Source organism: Podarcis liolepis (assembly GCF_965112155.1).
Source record: "Podarcis liolepis genome assembly, chromosome: 11".
Classification (NCBI taxonomy): Eukaryota; Metazoa; Chordata; class Lepidosauria; order Squamata; family Lacertidae; genus Podarcis; species Podarcis liolepis.
In genome coordinates this window covers 50,224,402-50,241,883 of record NC_139565.1, presented here as the reverse complement: position 1 = coordinate 50,241,883, position 17,482 = coordinate 50,224,402, and the positions used below count along the sequence as shown (strand labels likewise).

The 17,482-nt window shown below is 46.5% G+C and overlaps 1 protein-coding gene across 3 annotated transcripts; it reads right to left on the bottom strand.

Moving 5' to 3' along the window:
• Positions 1–1,437: 1,437 nt before the first annotated feature.
• Positions 1,438–13,259, bottom strand: RAX (retina and anterior neural fold homeobox). 3 transcript variants are annotated; one of them, XM_083465089.1, is made up of 3 exons: positions 12,442–13,259; positions 9,142–9,383; positions 1,438–2,331 (listed from the first exon to the last, which is right to left on the bottom strand). In XM_083465089.1, exons 1-3 carry the CDS (start codon positions 12,737–12,739, stop codon positions 1,879–1,881), a joined length of 993 nt encoding a protein of 330 aa, XP_083321215.1. In that variant the 5' UTR covers positions 12,740–13,259; the 3' UTR covers positions 1,438–1,878. The 3 variants fall into 3 exon arrangements, with proteins under 3 accessions (XP_083321215.1, XP_083321216.1, XP_083321217.1); XM_083465090.1 differs by having other exon boundaries at positions 9,154–9,383; XM_083465091.1 differs by having other exon boundaries at positions 9,142–9,359.
• Positions 13,260–17,482: the final 4,223 nt, after the last annotated feature.

Sequence of the window (17,482 nt, the reverse complement as noted above, 5' to 3'; positions counted from 1 at the left end):
GTCTTGGAGGAGTCCATTGGTGAGTTACTTGACAGTGCACAACACCCTTGCAATTCCCAGAACATGCTCCTTGGTTGAGGCCAGGTAGTGTTCTTTGCATACTGGGCGTGTGGCCTAGCATGTGCCCCAGAATCCTTTGCAGTGCCCCAGAATCCTGCCATGACAAGGGTCAACTTGGGAAGTGTTTCCTGAATGCAAGGAGCATGAAAACTATGGATCCAAGTCCATGTCATGGTATCTTATGCTATAAACATAGACTAGGAACAAGCTAACAGAAAATCAGTACTCTAGCAGAACCATTGAGGTGGTCTAAGCACATGAGCCAAACCTCATGATCAAGGCAGAAGCCAATGTCCCCTTCTCCCAGATGCAAGTCAACTTTGCCCTGTGGGAGAGGGACAAAATCCATCCAGACCTCAAGTGGCAATTATCTGCTCATCTTCAAGGTGCGCTCATTCATCCAGTTTCCCAAAGAGAACATGCCTTTGGCCCTTTAGCGCAAGGGTGGGAAACAGAGTGCCTTCCATAGGGTATTGGGCTACAGCTCCCATCATTCTTGACCATTGGCTGGGGGCAGATGGGAGTTAGAGCCCAGCAGCATTGGCAGGGCGCAGGGTGAGTTAAGTACAAATGCATCACATGCAACATCCCTTATGCGACCACCGAGCCAAGGAAATAAGTAACTATACAAACTTTGGAAGACATCTGAAGGCAGCCCTGTACTGTATAGGGATTTTTTTTTAAAAAAAGTTTAATTATATTTTTATATATGTTGGAAGCCGCCCAGAGTTGCCGGGGCAACCCAGTCAGATGGGTGGAGTATTATTATTATTATTGACATTTTAAAGTGAGGTTGATCAGAACAAATATTCACAGGTTATTTCCTTGTACCCAGGAACAGGTGAAACGAGCCACCATTGGCAGAACTGCAGCAGATACGCTCTATGCTTGTGATAACGAACTCTCTTGTTAATTATTCTGCTTTAAATGTGTGTTTTATATTTGACTTCCTTTAGTAGTGTCTTCTTTTGAAATGTTTTAAGATTTTTTTTTGTTAACTTTGCTGCATTAAATGTGCACTCTGTAGCGGACCTCCTTCGCAATGGTTTATTTTGAAATCTTTCATTTAACATTTTAGTTTCCTGCTAATGTTGCTTTGGGTGTATACTTTATATTTGACTTTATTCAGTCACGTTTTCTCCTGCATGGTTTTATTTGGTGTTTTAGTGTGCTGTAAACCGCTTTGAGTCCCCCCCCCCTTTAAATATAAAACAGTATAGAAATGGAACGAATAATAATAATATGTGATGATCTGCTTACTGATTTAGCTTACAAAACCAAACCTTGATGGTCCAGAGGGATGCCGCAAACCACAGTCAACAGATTTAGAATTACAAACCATAAGTAATAGATACAGAATTAACAACCCCAGCGTCCTGTCTGAAAATATGTGTGCTTTAATTTTACAAAACGTCCCTAGGAAGGATACAACATTTTCCTGCATCTTTGTCACCTCTACTGTAATCCAGCCAATGAGTCAGGGATATTGGATGATTAGATCATTAAAAAATAAGAAATACAACAATCAAAGCAAAGCTAGAACCAAACCCTAAATCTTGTGCCAAAGGTGGGGAAGAACACAAAGATTGCAGTGGCTAAATTGTAGGATTAAGGGGTTGGTCGGTACGTAGGTAGGTGCAGAACGATTTCTGATTAATGCTCAGGTCGCTTCTACAACACAGAATGAGGGGGCACTCTTAACAGCAATAGTCTTTGCTTATCTGTCCAGAACATAAGATCTAAGGGATGAGATCACTTTCCAAAGGTGGAGCGAGGAGAGCCTTTCTCACAAACCACGCGAGTCAGAGATCTCCCTCCTCATATTGTCTGCCACGGTTTCCCGATGGACTGGATGTGCTCCTTCGCCTTCATCCTCAGCGCAGCAATACTGGTGTTGCGGGGGTCCACCTCTTCCAGCGGGAATTTGTCCACAAAGTTTGTCCCGCACTGGTAAGGCGGTGGAGGCCCCATGGCTCCTAGGGGTTGCAAGGTGTGCCCCATGGGGGGAGAGTTTAGGAAAGGGGGAGGGGTGTAGCTGCTGGGGAGGCTCTGTGGGGAAGCCACGAATCCTGGCAACGTCTGCAGGGGGCTGGTGTTGGGCATGGGCGGGTTCAGCCACGAGTCCAGGGGCAAGTTGCTGCCAATGGTCCCGATGGCAGAGGGCTGAGGTGAGCGGTTGAAGGAGAGGATGGGGGAATCCTGCAACTTCATGGATGTCACCTCCAGCTTCTCTTGACGACGCCACTTGGCTCTCCGGTTCTGAAACCAAACCTAAAGGGAAAAGGGAAAACCACATAAATACAAAGCAGACACATACCCTCCAACATTTCTCAGATGAAAATAGAGACATCCTATTCTACATAAAAGAAGATCAAACTGATCCATTCTTAAGGAAATCAGCCCTGAGTGCTCACTGGAAAGACACATCCTGAAGCTGAGGCTCCAATACTTTGGCCACCTCATGAGAAGACTCCCTGGAAAAGACCCTGATGTTGGGAAAGATGGAGGGCACAAGGAGAAGGGACGACAGAGGTCAAGATGGTTGGACAGTGTTCTCGAAGCTACGAACATGAGTCTGACCAAACTGCGGGAGGCAGTGGAAGACAGGAGTGCCTGGCATGCTCTGGTCCAGGGGGTCACAAAGAGTCGGACACGACTAAACGACTAAACGACTAAACAACAACAATCTACATAAGGAAGCTTCTCCTGCTTTTGATCTCCCTCACACAAAGACATCATAAAACACATCGACATTGGCCACCTTGAGCCAGTGACAATGCATTCAAAAAATGAGAAGGCAAAACACGGTTTTGTGTAAAATCCACACGTGCTAATTTATAGGCATAGATGCAGATTTGGAAACAATAAGCAAGGAATCACCCAAGGAGTCCCGTCAGTACAAACCTGCTGCAAGAACCTCTGCTTGTGCAATGGGGCTTTCTCTCCGCTCTCTCACCCCCTGAATTTGGCTCTGGGGGGAATGGGGAGAACCCCAGAACATGGCATGGGGTGAGGACAAGAGGGGATAATTTCATCTGGCAAGCTGCACTGCTCATAGGATATTCACCACAACAAATTACAACCCCTGTAATTTAAGTAGAAATATAATGCAGCTCAGGGACGCGGGTGGCACTGTGGGTTAAACCACAGAGCCTAGGACTTGCCAATCAGAAGGTCGGCGGTTCAAATCCCTGTGATGGGGTGAGTTCCCGTTGCTCGGTCCCAGCTCCTGCCAACCTAGCAGTTCAAAAGCACGTCAAAGTGCAAGTAGATAAATAGGTACCACTCTGGTGGGAAGGTAAACGGCGTTTCCATGCGCTGCTCTGGTTCGCCAGAAGCGGCTTAGTCATGCTGGCCACATGACCCAGAAGCTGTACGCCGGCTCCCATGGCCAATAAAGCGAGATGAGCGCTGCAACCCCAGAGTCGGCCACGACTGGACCTAATGGTCAAGGGTCCCCTTTACCTTTACCTATAAGGTAAAGCTCAGGGATATGACTCAGGAAAGGCTGCGATGTGGTGAGCTGTGAGCCTATTCAGTCAGCCATGCAGGTGCTAAACTGTTGATGAGCCCCTCCTGCTCTCCCTTCTGCAGCTTCGTTAACTTGGACTAGGCAGCCCTTGCAATAGAGGGGTGCTTCAGTGAGCAGCGAGGAGGTTCAGGCAGAGGAAACCAGAATTTATGAGGCAAAAATCCTGGCTATGTTCCCCAGTGGGATCTGGGGAGCTCACTGCATCCTGCTGTGCCACTCAAGCCTGTGTCTGCCAACTTGAAAGACCAAGGGGTGTGTGACCTGGGAGTGTGTCCCTGCCATAGACGAGCCTCCGTCTCCAGCATGATTTGTGGTTGGTTCCTCCATAATTCGGACAATTGGCATTAATCAAGAGGTGCTCTTGGACCGACATATGCTAATAGGCTGCAATCAGTCAGCTGCCAAACGAACAGGGCTTGGCTCTTTGAAGGTATCTGAATGTTTTCTTTGAAGCTTGAGAACCTTTACGGCCGGGAAAGGAAGGTGGAGTATAAGGTGATTTTTGCTTTCTTATGCTTTCTTACGGTTTTCAAATGGCCTTCTTTTTCCTGTCCTCCCCTATATAATGAAAAGGATGTGTGTAGCTCAGGCACAGGCAAACTTGGCTCTCCAGATGTTTTGGGGCTATAATTCCCATCATCCCTGACCACTGGTCCTGTTAGCCAGGGATGATGGGAGTTGTAGACCCAAAACGTCTGCAGGGCCAAGTTTGCCTATGCCTGGTGTAGCTGATGCTATGTTATTCTGTTTGTTACTTCGGAAAGAGGAACAATGGAAGATAGTAATTAACTCTCCCAGCACACCAGGTCCGGAACAACAATGTATATTGTGAAATGGATTGTTTATTTATAAGATGTAACCAAGGTGCTGTTTGTAAGGTGAAAAAGTGGCCAGCTGGAAGAATGGTTCAACGGCAAGTGAAGGATGTCAACTGGACTCTAAATAAGAAACGATGCGGCTATGTTAGGAAATGGTGATGATCATATGTTTGGAACAGCAGTGGGAAACTTGATTTTAAGAAATTGTATTAAATTAATATAAATTGGTTTGATTTGTAATAATCTGGAAAATTAATTTTAAAAAATCAAAAAGTATATATAAAGTATATATAAACTTAGCCACCCCAGAGTCGGCTGTAGATCAAAATGCACATTCCATGCAATTTTCAATCATGAGTTTTCAGATATGTGAAAATATCTCTTGTACAGTGGTTCCTCGGGTTACAGACTCTTCAGGTTACAGACTCCACTAACCCAGAAATAGTACCTCGGGTTAAGAACTTTGCTTCAGGATGAGAACAGAAATGGTGCTCTGGCAGCGTGGCAGCAGCGGGAGGCCCCATTAGCTAAAATGGTGCTTCAGGTTGAGAACGGACCTCTAGAACGAATTAAGTTCTTAACTAGAGGTACCACTGTATATTAAATGAGACTTGTGAAACTAGCTCATAAGTAAACAGCCAAATCACAGTTATTTGCCTTGAAGCCTAAATAATCACAAGGTGCTGCTGGACCCTGTTTTCATTTAAGTAAATGAGATCCCAAGGGTGCTTTAATAGTAGAATTTTGCCTGAAAGTCAACCAGCACTATTTGATTGCCCAAAGAAAAAGAGCTTCTCTCTCATATACTTTCTGAGTTTAGATGCCGGCCAAAATCCTTTAAAACCCATAACAAGCCCTGAGCTCCCTTAGTTAATTCAAACTTCAGGGGTTAAAAAAGAAACCCCCTGCAGGCAATTTTGTCTCATGCTCCCCATCAAATAATTCCCCTTAGTCCATAAACCCAAATCTGCTCTCATTACCCACTAGAAGGGATAAAATTAGTGCTGGTTTTTGGAGGCTGCTTTTTCCAAACACACACGCTTTTGGAATCCCTCCCAGATTTTTTCCTTCTTCTTTTTACAGATGACTAGTAAATATTTCAGGCTTCTCAAACATTTTCGTGATCCAGGGATTACAGATCATTCAGCTTTAATTAAGCCTGCGAAAAACCTCCCACTTACAATTAAGCAGGTGGGGTGGGGGAGAAATCCCCAACTTTCTTCTTTTCGGTGGGAACTGACGTTTCTGAGAAGCAGCGGAGGTGGAGGCTCACACACACAAGGAAAACGCACCTCTTTGCAACACACTCTACAACCGGTGGGATCCAGCTAAGGTTAAGTGCCGTACTTTTAAGTCCTTGGTGGAAAAAACATATCTCCATATGTATCCACCCACAATAGGATCTCGATGCGATAAGGAGGTAAATATTGCTCCTTGACACTTCCCCTCAATTTCTGTGAAGTGTGTGAATCGAGGGGCTCTTGCTTTCTTCCGCAAAGTTCTTCAGCAATCATTCATAACCTCCTCTAAACAAATTAGGCTCTCACAATGCAATTCATTTAGCGAAAAACACGGGTACCGTAAAGAGCTTAGCTGGTTGCTGCACTGCAAATATATATGCTTTTGCTCCGCATTAACTTGCGCAGGACCCTGCCAGATTTAGAAGTCTGGGAGATCAGGGTTTTAAATCTCACTGGGGGGGGGGTGAGGTGGGAGTTTGCTCAAGTACAGCAAACCCCCCTTCTCCAGAACTTCAGCCCCCAACATGTGGGAGGCTGCACCAATGGGGGAGCAGACAAGGGGCTCCTCCCTTCTCCCCCCCACCCCACAGAGCAGCTCCTTATGCATCACCACAAGAGAGGGAAAAAGATCTGCATAAAAGGTGCACGTGCTGTTCTATATGCATAGATACACATTTAGAAATAATTGCTGGAATTTCAATAGAAGTATACAATGCATCTCACCGCAGTGCGGAAGTGACCTGTGCCTGCACAGCCTGCTGTCTGGGGACTAACTATTGAAGGGCAACTTCAAGGCCTTTCTTGGTCTCCCTTCTGAAAGATTTTCAAACTGAGCTTGGACTGAACAGCCCTTTGGAGAAAAGGCTGCAAAGTTGGACACATGGGACAGGATTCAACTCAATAGTTGCATGCACGGAATAAGGTCTGCTTGCTTGCACAAGTGGACATCCTGCTCTTCTGCTGTTATGTATCCTCTTGCATGCTCCCTAAATCTGCTCCAGAGGGTTGGGATGGGGGGAACCCGGAACAGCATATGGGGCTAGAAGTCTCAGTGCTCAAGCAGACCTTGTTCCATGCACACATACCCCGCTTAGCACTATGTTGAATAAAGGAGGGGCAGGAAGGAAGAATACACGAGAATCCTATAGGCACCACAACGCACACATGGTGTTACTGCACGTAGATGGGGGCCGAACCAACTATGAGGTAGATTGAAGTGACTTTTTTGGATGACAAATGCTAAGAGGTGGAGAGGGACCATGAGATGTTGGAAGGCTGAGCTGTGTGTGACGCATCGTGATGTTGACATCTGTCTGTCTCAGGAGACAATGGAGTGCGCTTCCAGGGGTGAAGTCAAACTGCTGCATTAGCAGCACTGAAGTGTTCAGGGCGCAAGCTTGGGCAGTGTGTATGGACTGCCCAGAAGTCAGGACTCCCCTCTCAGCCTTGCTGATGGGGTCCGAAGGAAAGCAGAGCAATATGTTGGGCACCAGCTTGGCTACAGGAGTTGCTGGAAGCGTGCCCCTATTATTATTATTATTATTATTATTATTATTATTATTATTATTAATTTGTAGACAACCTCTCATCTGTAGATCTCAGGGTTGTTCACGACATAGGGCTCCTGCTTAGAAATGTGCTGTGAAGGACATTCTCTTGTCTACAGTGTTGCAGGAAAATTCAACCGCTGGTCCAGTTGGCTTCTAGACATGTCAGGAAGGGGAGCACTGCCCTTTGTGTTTGAGCCAGGGCAGAGTGAGTAGCCCCATGTGCACAAAAGGGATGGGTGCACATCAGTTCTACCTCCACTTCAGCTAATGGGGTGGCCCAATGGGCTTCAGTTTACACCAAAGCCCTGATGAAGCACTGCCACCTCTTCCCCCGGACCCTGGGCGCATGCCTTTAAGTTTATCGTGAAATGGGAAAGGAGGCAGCTGTGGGCCTTCTCACCCGCTCGCTTCCCAGTTCTGTTGCCTTCCCCCTTCCTTAGCTGCTGTGGCAAGCAGGTCTCCAGGTGCAGTGCCGGATTAAACCCCGAGGAGACCCCCTAGGCAGTCGAAATCTCGGGGTCCCCTGCTCTAGTGGGATAACATTCAACTAAGAAAGCTTGGTTCCGATTTTCTTTCAAGATCAAATCAATGTTGTTTTGATCCATTTGTCACGGGGCCCTTAAAAGTTGCGGGGCCGACGGACCGGTGCCTACTCTGCCTGTTTGCTAATCCAGCATTGTCCAGGTGTGCCGTTCAGCAGGTGAAGTAGTGGGACAAACAGACACACACACACCCCAGGACTGGGGACCAAGTGAGCTGATGTCTACAGCTGCATTGGGAAATTTAAAGGGTTGTGTGACTTTAAATGGGAGGCAATCCTGCACTTCCATCCACAGCTTATCACCAAAAAGGGGAAGCAGGTAATAAAAGAAACCCTGCTCTCAATTTTGCAGTGCTGCTAGAGGCTAGATGGAGCAATAAATTCAAATTTGGAAGCAAGAAAATGAACAAAAAGTGCTTGAAAAACCTACCTCTCTGGGGGCATTGCTAGATGCTAAGGTGCCGACCACATAGGCTGTATTTCAAATAACATAATATTATTCCATATCCCAGACCAGTGGTGGACCTACATTTTTTGGGGGGGTCCTGAAGCTTGAACTGTTATGGGGACCCCTTTGCAACCAGCAACAAGGTCTGGGTAACCATCGTTATCTTCTTCTGTGGGGCTGTTCCAGGACAGATCACCACTATTGACTTTGGGATTCACTCAAACATTGCAGGAAAGCTGGTTCTTGTTTAATGAATCCCTAACTTTCATACAAAGGGTTGTAGCAGGAAGAACATGGAAAGAGGTGCCAATTGCACATGCTATTTCTGGAGCATTCAAAGAATTTGAAAATTAAGCCTAATTGTCACATACTTGGGAAACTAAAACTAAACTAAGGTATGTATGTATGTATGTATGTATGTATGTATGTATGTATGTATTTATTTATTTTAGTTTCTCCTTTCCTTTTCTGTCTCCTCCTCTCTTACCCCAAAATCTACGCTACCCTATAAATAAATAAATAAATAAATAAATAAATAAATAAATAAGGAACTTCCAATAAGTTTAAAAACACATACATCAATGTAGATGATATTTCAAATTGCATGATCTACCAAAACGACAACAAATCAACCAACACCTTTCTCCTGTGCTGGACATTGCATGATTAGGAGAATTCTTAGCCAGAGTATCTGAAACTAAACACTCATAATTAGAGAGAGATTGCAGTCTGAAGTGTTAAAAAAGGCAGATTAAGGAAAATCCTTTACTATGTATGCAAAGTCTGAAATTATATCCAGGGTCGGGGAGACTTTTACTGGATTAGCAGGGAAAGGCTGCTTTTGACTGAGGTCTTCTTATGAAAATGAGAACCTGAGGATTAACTGTCCAAGATTTCACCATGTGGCTAGATGGAGGAGGAGGAGGAAGAGAAGACCACCTGACATTTTACCTGGACTCTCACTTCAGGTAGGTTGACCTTCATAGCCAGCTCCTCTCGGCTATAGACATCGGGATAGTGGGATTTCTCGAAGGCTCGCTCAAGTTCGTGCAGCTGGTAGGTGGTGAAGGTTGTCCGGTTCCTCCGGTGTTTCTTCTTGGGCTGGTCTTCATCGGACAGTTTGCCGTCGCTGTTGTTGCAAGTGGCCAGCTCTGGACTCAAGCATTCCTCTGAGCGTTTGGAGCAGTAGGGGTCTGGGGGGGGGGGAGAGAAGGAGAGGTGAGGCAACCCACCAACAAATGGAGTCAGAGCTCATGGATTTAAGGCTGTAACCTTGTACACACTTACCGGGGAGTAAGTCCCATTGAAATCAGTAGAACTTACTTCTGAGTAGGCATGCAAAGGATTGGGCAGCCAAGCTGATTCACACCAGCATGTCTACCTGATGCTAAGCACATTTGAGTGAACGTAAGTATACCACTGATTTCAACACCATTTGCTTCCAAATTTAATAAATCCAGACTTCTTGTCTTGATTTGTTTTAAAATTTTGAGCTGGTTTCACAGAGAACTAATAGAGATAGATGATAGATAGATGATAGATAGATAGATAATAAATAGATAGATAGATAGATAGATAGATAGATAGATAGATAGATGATAGATAGATAGATCTCCTTTATCTTTTAAAAGACTTCAAGTGTTTTACAAGAAAGAAAATGTGTATTTCTATTAATCAGCACCATATAATCACATTACTTAATTAGTGATCTTGCTGTATCCTTCTGTGTGTTCCTCCTTTCTGTTGCCTTCAGTTTTGACTTTATTTCAAAATAAAATCCAGTGTTAAAAGCAACATCGATATTGCTACTGTTTCTGCCTTTTGCAGCCTTACCCTGGATCCTAAAACCTATTACCTATACGCAAATGCCATTGATTTCATTGCTTTGAAGTCTGTTAGCTCTGATCTGGACTGCAGCAATCCTGTGCAGGGCTGCTCAGAATTATGCTGAACTCAGCAGCTCTGTGCCCAGCCAAGGATACATGGTCTTGGTCATTTATATATTATTATGAGTTAATAATATTCTATCAAAATCTAAATAAATGGAAGCTGATCCACTCAACTGCTCTGCACAGCTTGATGCTTCCCTTCCCCTTTGTCCCAGCATTGTACTATTCCCCTGGTAAAACAGAGGCCATTCCGAACCATTCTCCAATGGCTGTTTTTGGACCATCGCTCATCTGCTTTGGAAAGGTCTGAGATTGAATCTTGCTGGCTTAGAGCAAAGTCTGCCTAAGCCAGCTTTCCCACCGCTTCCCACGGTGTTGAGCCAGATGCTCACAAGTGGGGCGTGATTCACATGACACAAGTGCAATGTAGCCAGGGGGAAGCAATTTGAATTTGATGTGCTGGTGGGACCAGAAAACGATGAGACCTACACTTCATCCAGTCTAGCGTCCAGCCAACCAGATGCCCGCGAGAAGCTTGCAAGTAAGGCAGGAGTGCAACAGCGCTCTCCCCACTTGTGATTCCCAGGCAACTGGTATTCAAAGGCATGTAATCTCTGACTGTGGAGGAAAAACATAGCCGACAAGGCAAGTAGCCTTGCCCTCCCTAAATTTGTCCAGTCCCCTTTAAAGTCATGCAGGTTGGTGGACTTCGCTGCATCTTTTGGAAGTGCAACCTTAACTAGGCACTGAGTGAAGAAGAACTTTTAATGTTCCAAGATTTAGCTTCATTGGGTGTCCCCAAGTTCTAAGTAGAAAAACATCTCTGCGTCCACTTTCTTCATAACCTGCACAATTTTGCACACCTTTATCATGCCCCAACTCTTTGTCATAAAGGGAGTTGCTCCAGCCCCTGTGATCATTTTGCTTTGCCCCATGTCTGACTCTTTCCCAGCTCTACGAAACTCTTCTTGAGGTGTGGGGATCAGGACGGGACACAGTATTCTAAGGGTGGCCACACCGGCTAAGCTCTTCCTAACGTGAGCAGAGGTGGCAGCGCTCAGAGAGAGGAACTCCTGGATAAAATGGACAGCTCAGAGGAGTATTGGTCCATTGGTTCCATGCCATTTAATGGATCCATTTGGGAATAAGCTGGACAAGTGTGGCAACCCCAGATGAGATAAGAAAACAAGCTTGAAGAACTGGACAAGACCATGTTTCTCTGTCTCCAAAGCTATTCCCCCCCAAATGGAAACAGCACCCTTAGCACAGAAGCAAGTCCCACTGAAATAATCTGAGCACTTGCCTTCAAGATGATGAGTTTAGGGTGAGAATCCCTCCCTGGGAAATCTGGTCCCCAACATACGTTGTTGTTTAGTTGTTTCCGACTCTTTGTGACCCCATGGACCAGAACATGCCAGGCACTCCTGTCTTCCACTGCCTCCCGCAGTTTGGTCAAACTCATGTTCGTAGCAACATACGTACTTCAGTATAAAATGTCATTGTAATGGATGGCGCCTCAGCCGCATTAACAGCCCTTGCAGGGAGCCTCACTAAGTTCAGTGGGACATGCGAATGTGTCCAGTTTCAGTGTGCTTGCCTTAATTTGCCATGCTGTGCTCTGGGAAATGTTCTCTTTCCTCTTTGCATGCCATAGTGCCTTTTCGAAAGTTGTACAATTTACAGAACACCCAGGGCACTGTTTGCTCAAGTAGCCAAAGTTTGCTCAATAGGTTGCTCCTTTGAAAAGCATCACCATCACCTGGCATCTGCAGGCAGAGCTGGGAGAGCTGGAAGAGACACTTCTTGGAAGCCCTGAAGAGTGGCTGCCAGTCAGTGTAGACAAGACTGAGTTAGATGGACCCATGGTCTGACTCTGTGTAAGGCAGCTCCCTGTGTTTGGGATTTTTAAAGAGTGGGGTTTTTAGAGGGCTGATCTTTATTATTGTGTCTGAGGCGTCTCACAAAGATGCCTGATCTTTAAAATGCTTTCCTCCTCTTCTTCCTCAGTTAACCCCTCCAACACTTAACTAATTTTAAAGGCGCCCATTTTAAAAATGCGCCCCTCTCTTAATAATAATTTTATTATTTATACCCCACCCATCTGTCTGGGTTTCCCCAGCCACTCTGGGTGGCTTCCAGCACATAATACATCCAACATAATAAGACAGCAATCATTAAATACTTCCCAAAATAATAATAATAATGAAGTTATTCGAACTTGCTTCTAAAGGGGTCTCCTTCAAACTGAAGCAAAGGAACCACACACTTTCACTGGTCCCAGAAGCTACAGGAGGACTGGGTTCCTCCAGTAAGTGGGAGACTATGACCTGACACCCCCCCCAAAAAAAACCCCTCACCTTACCTCCAAAGTGTTCTTCCGCTTGCCCTTCCTGGCCCTGGCCAGGCTGCTCAGCTGGCATTTTGGAGAAGCAATCCCTGGGGCTGCGCTTCTCTGCCTCCTTCATGGGCCTGCCTCCGCCACTGGCATCGTGGGCTTGGAAAGCACCCAAAAGGGGGTCCTCTTTGGTAAATCCCAGGATCGCTTCGATGCTGTGGAGCCTCGACGGGTTCCCTCCTCCGCTGGGGCTCCTCACCAAGTGCCCAGTCAGGGAGAAGCCGCCGTCGGTCATGTTCAGAAGGGAGCCTTGCTGCAGGTGCATGGAGCTCTCCTGGCGGCAGGGCAGGGGGCTGGTGTGGGGAGGGGGGAGGGCGAGGAGGACAGCCCTCGATCCTCCCCTTCCAAGGACCTCCGGGGACTCCCCTATGCCATGCGCGCTCCTTCCTTGCTCAGCCGTCCAACAAGAGCGCGACGGAGATACCCTGCTTCTCCTTCTTCTTCTTCTCCTCCTTCCGACGGCTGGGAGGATTTGAGAGGCTCCTCAGGCGACCAACTCCCGTCGGGATCTGCTCGTGTCAGAGGGCAGCAGCGGGCGAAGGCGGCTTGCGAGTCCTCGCTGAGCCTAAGCGGCTCTCGGCCCCAGCCGCCCTTCCCGTCTCCTTCCAAGCTGACGGGGCCGGGTCGTCCTCGGACGGCCGAGGATCAGCGGCCAGGATTGGAGTGACCTTTCTCCGGGCAGAGCAAGGAGCTCGCCCGCGCAGCGACGCCACCAGCCCTGCCTGGGAGAGGCGCAGCAGAGGTGCGTCCCGTCGGAGTTCCGCGGGCGCTGCTGCCTGCCTGCTCCCGTGCGCTCCGTCTCCCGGGGGCTTTGTGCGACTTGGGGGCCGGAGGCACCTGAATTAAGGGGGGTGGGGGCTCTCCTTCTCCTCAGGCTCCTCCCCTCGACGGGAAGGGCGGCCCTTCGAGGAAACTGACCAGCGGGGAGGAAGCAGCCAGAGAGAAACGGTCGCCGTCGAGGGAGGCTGAGGAGTGGATGCGGTTTTGTTTTGGTTTTTTTGCTAGGGTTTCGGGGAGGTCTCGACTTCCGACGGGCTAACTCCGGTTGAAGAGGGAAAGAGGTTTTATTTTTGCTTTTAAAAAGGGCAGAAAACTTGTTTCAGAAGGTCCAGGCGGCTGCAGAGGGAGGGAGGAGCAGGGCAAAGTTTCCAGGAGGCATTTGGGAGCTCACGTACGCACGTCTTAAAAACAAGTGGGTTTTAAAAGAGGGACAAATTCGCGGAGAGGAGCAGCGAGGGCTACTAGCCACGCTGACTATGCCCTGTTCCACAAACACACTTTAAGAAAATCTCCTCCTGCGAACGGGAACAAGAGGATTTCTTTGTCAAAGGAGGAGCGATTTAGGGGCCTAGGGATCTCGTCTGGGAGTCTTGTCAGATTAGGATCTGAATGTGCGGCGGGGGGGGGGGGGGAGGAATCGTGGAAGGGGCGCAGCTTCTTCCTAATCTTGAAAGACTTTCCAAGAAGCCCACCCTTGAAATCCGTGGAGTTTAACGAAAGAATGGAGGTCGTTTTGCCAGAAAGGCGCCTGATGGTTTCACTGGTTTCTCTCTCTCTTCCCTCGCAGGCTGTTAATTAATTAAAGGCAATCAAAATTAGTTAATTGAAATAAATTGGGCAAGTCTCAGGAAGGGCTATCGGACAAAGACAGCGATTTAAGGAGCCGTCCAGGTCAGGGCTGTGGGGTTTTAATTCGATTTCACCCCGTTGGCTTCGACGGAGTGTTTTTGGCTCCTGGGTGTGGGTCTAAAGGACGAGGAGCCGCTTGTTCTTTCTTTTTTGCAAGGACCTCGTTCCCAGCGCGGTATTGAAAGATGTTATGCAGAGAGGACTCAGGGATATGATATCGTTCCGGGGGGGAAACTCCGCTTAAAATCCTATTTAAAATCTAACCGCTTAATCCGTAGTTAAGGCATTAATCGATTTGCCGCGCCTACTAACCACTCGTTTTTCCTTCCCGGCTTTAAATAAATGAAATAAACTTATTTTCTTGCGACTGCCCAACCCAGACTGGATTTTGTGTCTGTTGCTCTGTCCCGTTTCTGGCCCTACAGTTCTAGCGCTGATCCGATGTGCTTAAAAAAAGTTCTGCAAACGGATCTGTTTCTGCGGTGGGCGCTGCCGTCGGTGAGTCTGACTGGCAGGATTCCAGACGCAGAAATAACATTTGATCGGAGTCAATCCGATGTGCGGAATCAAGAAGGCAGCCACAGCCGCTGACTCTCCTGGGATTTATCAGCTGGGAGGGGAAAGGCACTCTGCACATGCTCAGAAACACGCACGCCTTTATTACTGATGGTCCATTCCCTGATCTTTTGTTGTCGTCGTTATTGTTAGGCTTAAACTCACAAGTGTGTGCTTTTGGTTGAAATTAAGGATAAGGGCTGCCAACACTGATCTGAGTCGCTTCCTTCAGTTTCCTTCAGAATGAACCGCCACCCCTATTCCTATTCTCTTTACTCAGTATTTCCAAAATACAAAACCGTTGCAAATCAAGCATCTGGTCGCAGAAACTTCATTGCAGGTAGAAAACAGAGAGAAAATAACAAGGACAATAAGAATATAACACACACACACACACACACACACTATATATATATATATATATATATATATATATATATATATATATATATATATGATAAAATAATAAAATAAAATCGCACAACTGGAATAAGTAAGCAGATAAACCCACAATTTATTTATCACATATTAATATAACAAATGCAAACTGTTATGTTTCGAAGGATCTGTTCACGAAAACAAAGATATGCAGCAGCTTCAGAAAGATGTTAAATTGTGCGAAGGTATGTGTTTGAATATCAACATACTGTATGGGGATGAATTTAGATTTTACTTTTTGGGGGGGAATCAACGTGTGGAACAAGGGGAAGAGCAAATCTTAAAGAAAGAGACACTTAAAGTTTAGAATCTGGCCAATGTTAGCTCTGAAAACACTTTCTGCTATTACTACTGCTACCAGCATGGCTACCAGTAGTCATAGTACCACCCTGCAATACTGAAGCTCAGTCTGTAAACAAATGTTAAAAGCACAGACAGCTATCTGCCCTGAGGAGTCTACAGTTTAAATTTTGCCTCTAAGGCGGGGATTGAAGACCTTAGAAACATGGGCATAGCCAGGATTTTTGTTAGGAAGGTGGCAGCTTTTTTCAGGAAATCAAAATTGTTGAGCTTTTCTTGGGAAATCACGGGTAAAAAACACCCCGCAAATAGGACATTGCGGGTGGCAGGCTTCTGCTGGGGGGCGGGCAGAAACTCAGATAACTGAGTACTTTCAATGCTTTTCGATAATATTTGTGGATCGAGGGGGCGGGGGCAGCTGCCCCCTGTCCCACTTGGCTACTTAAAAATGAAGTTGACAGTGGGTGAAGCATAGGGATTAAGGGACAGACGTAGGCAAACACATACTTCCGTTTCCACTCCGTTTTGAGACCGGAGACTGGGATCTTTAAATAGGCTTTAGGGGAAAGTGGGCTTCTAAGGAGGAAAAGTATTTTGAAGATAAGCAGTGGAGGTACTTGGAGTGGTAAGATTCAGGGTCTCTCTTTCTCTCTCTGTGTGTATTATTTAGGCAGTGTCTTCCTGTTGTAACAATTGATCAGCACATTGGTAGGCGGTTGTTCCAGAGGCCATCCGCTGTCTTGTGAAACTGCAATGCCCAGAAGTTGCTGGTACCTCACTGGTGGTGATGGTGATGGTGATGGTGATGATGATGATGATGATGATGATAATAATAATAATAATAATAATAATAATAATAATAATAATAATAAAAATTATACCCCGCCCATCTGGCTGGGTTTCCCCAGCCACTCTGGGCGGCTTCCAACATAATATTAAAATACAATAATCTATTAAACATTAAAAGCTTCCCTAAACAAGGCTGCCTTCAGATGTCTTCTAAAAGTCTGGTAGTTGTTTTTCTCTTTGACATCTGGTGGGAGGACGTTCCACAGGGCAGGTGCCACTACCGAGAAGGCCCTCTGCCTGGTTCCCTGTAACTTGGTTTCTTGCGATGAGGGAACCACCAGAAGGCCCTCAGCGCTGGACCTCAGTGTCCGGGCAGAACAATGGGGGTGGAGACACTCCTTCAGGTATACTGGACTGACAGCCACTGTATCATTTTATCATCTTGCACAGTGTCTTAAGGAAACATAGCAGCCTGGATTGAGTTTGCAGCATCCAGAACAAACAGCTTCAGGCAGGAGCCGGCACCAGGTTCTTTGAGTTGCTGAGTTCTGAAGCTGCTGAGAAAATAATGGCAGCTCTGATTTGGTTTAAGGCAGCCTCCTATGTTCTCCTTTGAGAACAACACAAGAAGGTCTGCATAAGGACTCAACTACACACCTATTTCACTCTGGGCTCATCACAGATCAGATGGCTACTACATGTTACATTAAACACACATTTTGAAAAGTGTGTGTGGAATGGGTTCTTTGCCATCAAAGATGGTTTTTCAAAGGATGAACAAATGAAGAGCCATTATACAACGTACAATTTTATAACAAGGTATAAGTTTTAAAACATGACACATTACACAGTCATACCTTGGGTTACAGACGCTTCAGGTTGTGGGTTTTTGGGTTGCGCACTGTGCCGAACCCGGAAGTACCAGAACGGGTTACTTCTGGGTTTTGGTCTCACGCATGCGCAGAAGCACTAAATCATGCTTTGCGCATACACAGTAGTGCCAAATCGCGACCCACACATGCACAGATGCGGCGCTGCAGGTTGTGAACGCTGCGGGTTGCGAAAGTACCTCTCACACGGATCACGTTCGCAACCCGAGCATCCACTGTACTATTTGTTCAACTAGCCATGTCTACACTGACTGCCAGCAGGTATTTCTCACCACCTGCCACCTAAGTGAGACAGGGCCTTTTTAACTGTGGCACCTTAACTCCAGTCAGGAGAAGCCTAGGGCTTTGGGAGTTGGTGTTATCTTGTATGCTCAGGGAGTAGCACAGGTGGGATGCCTGTTAAAACG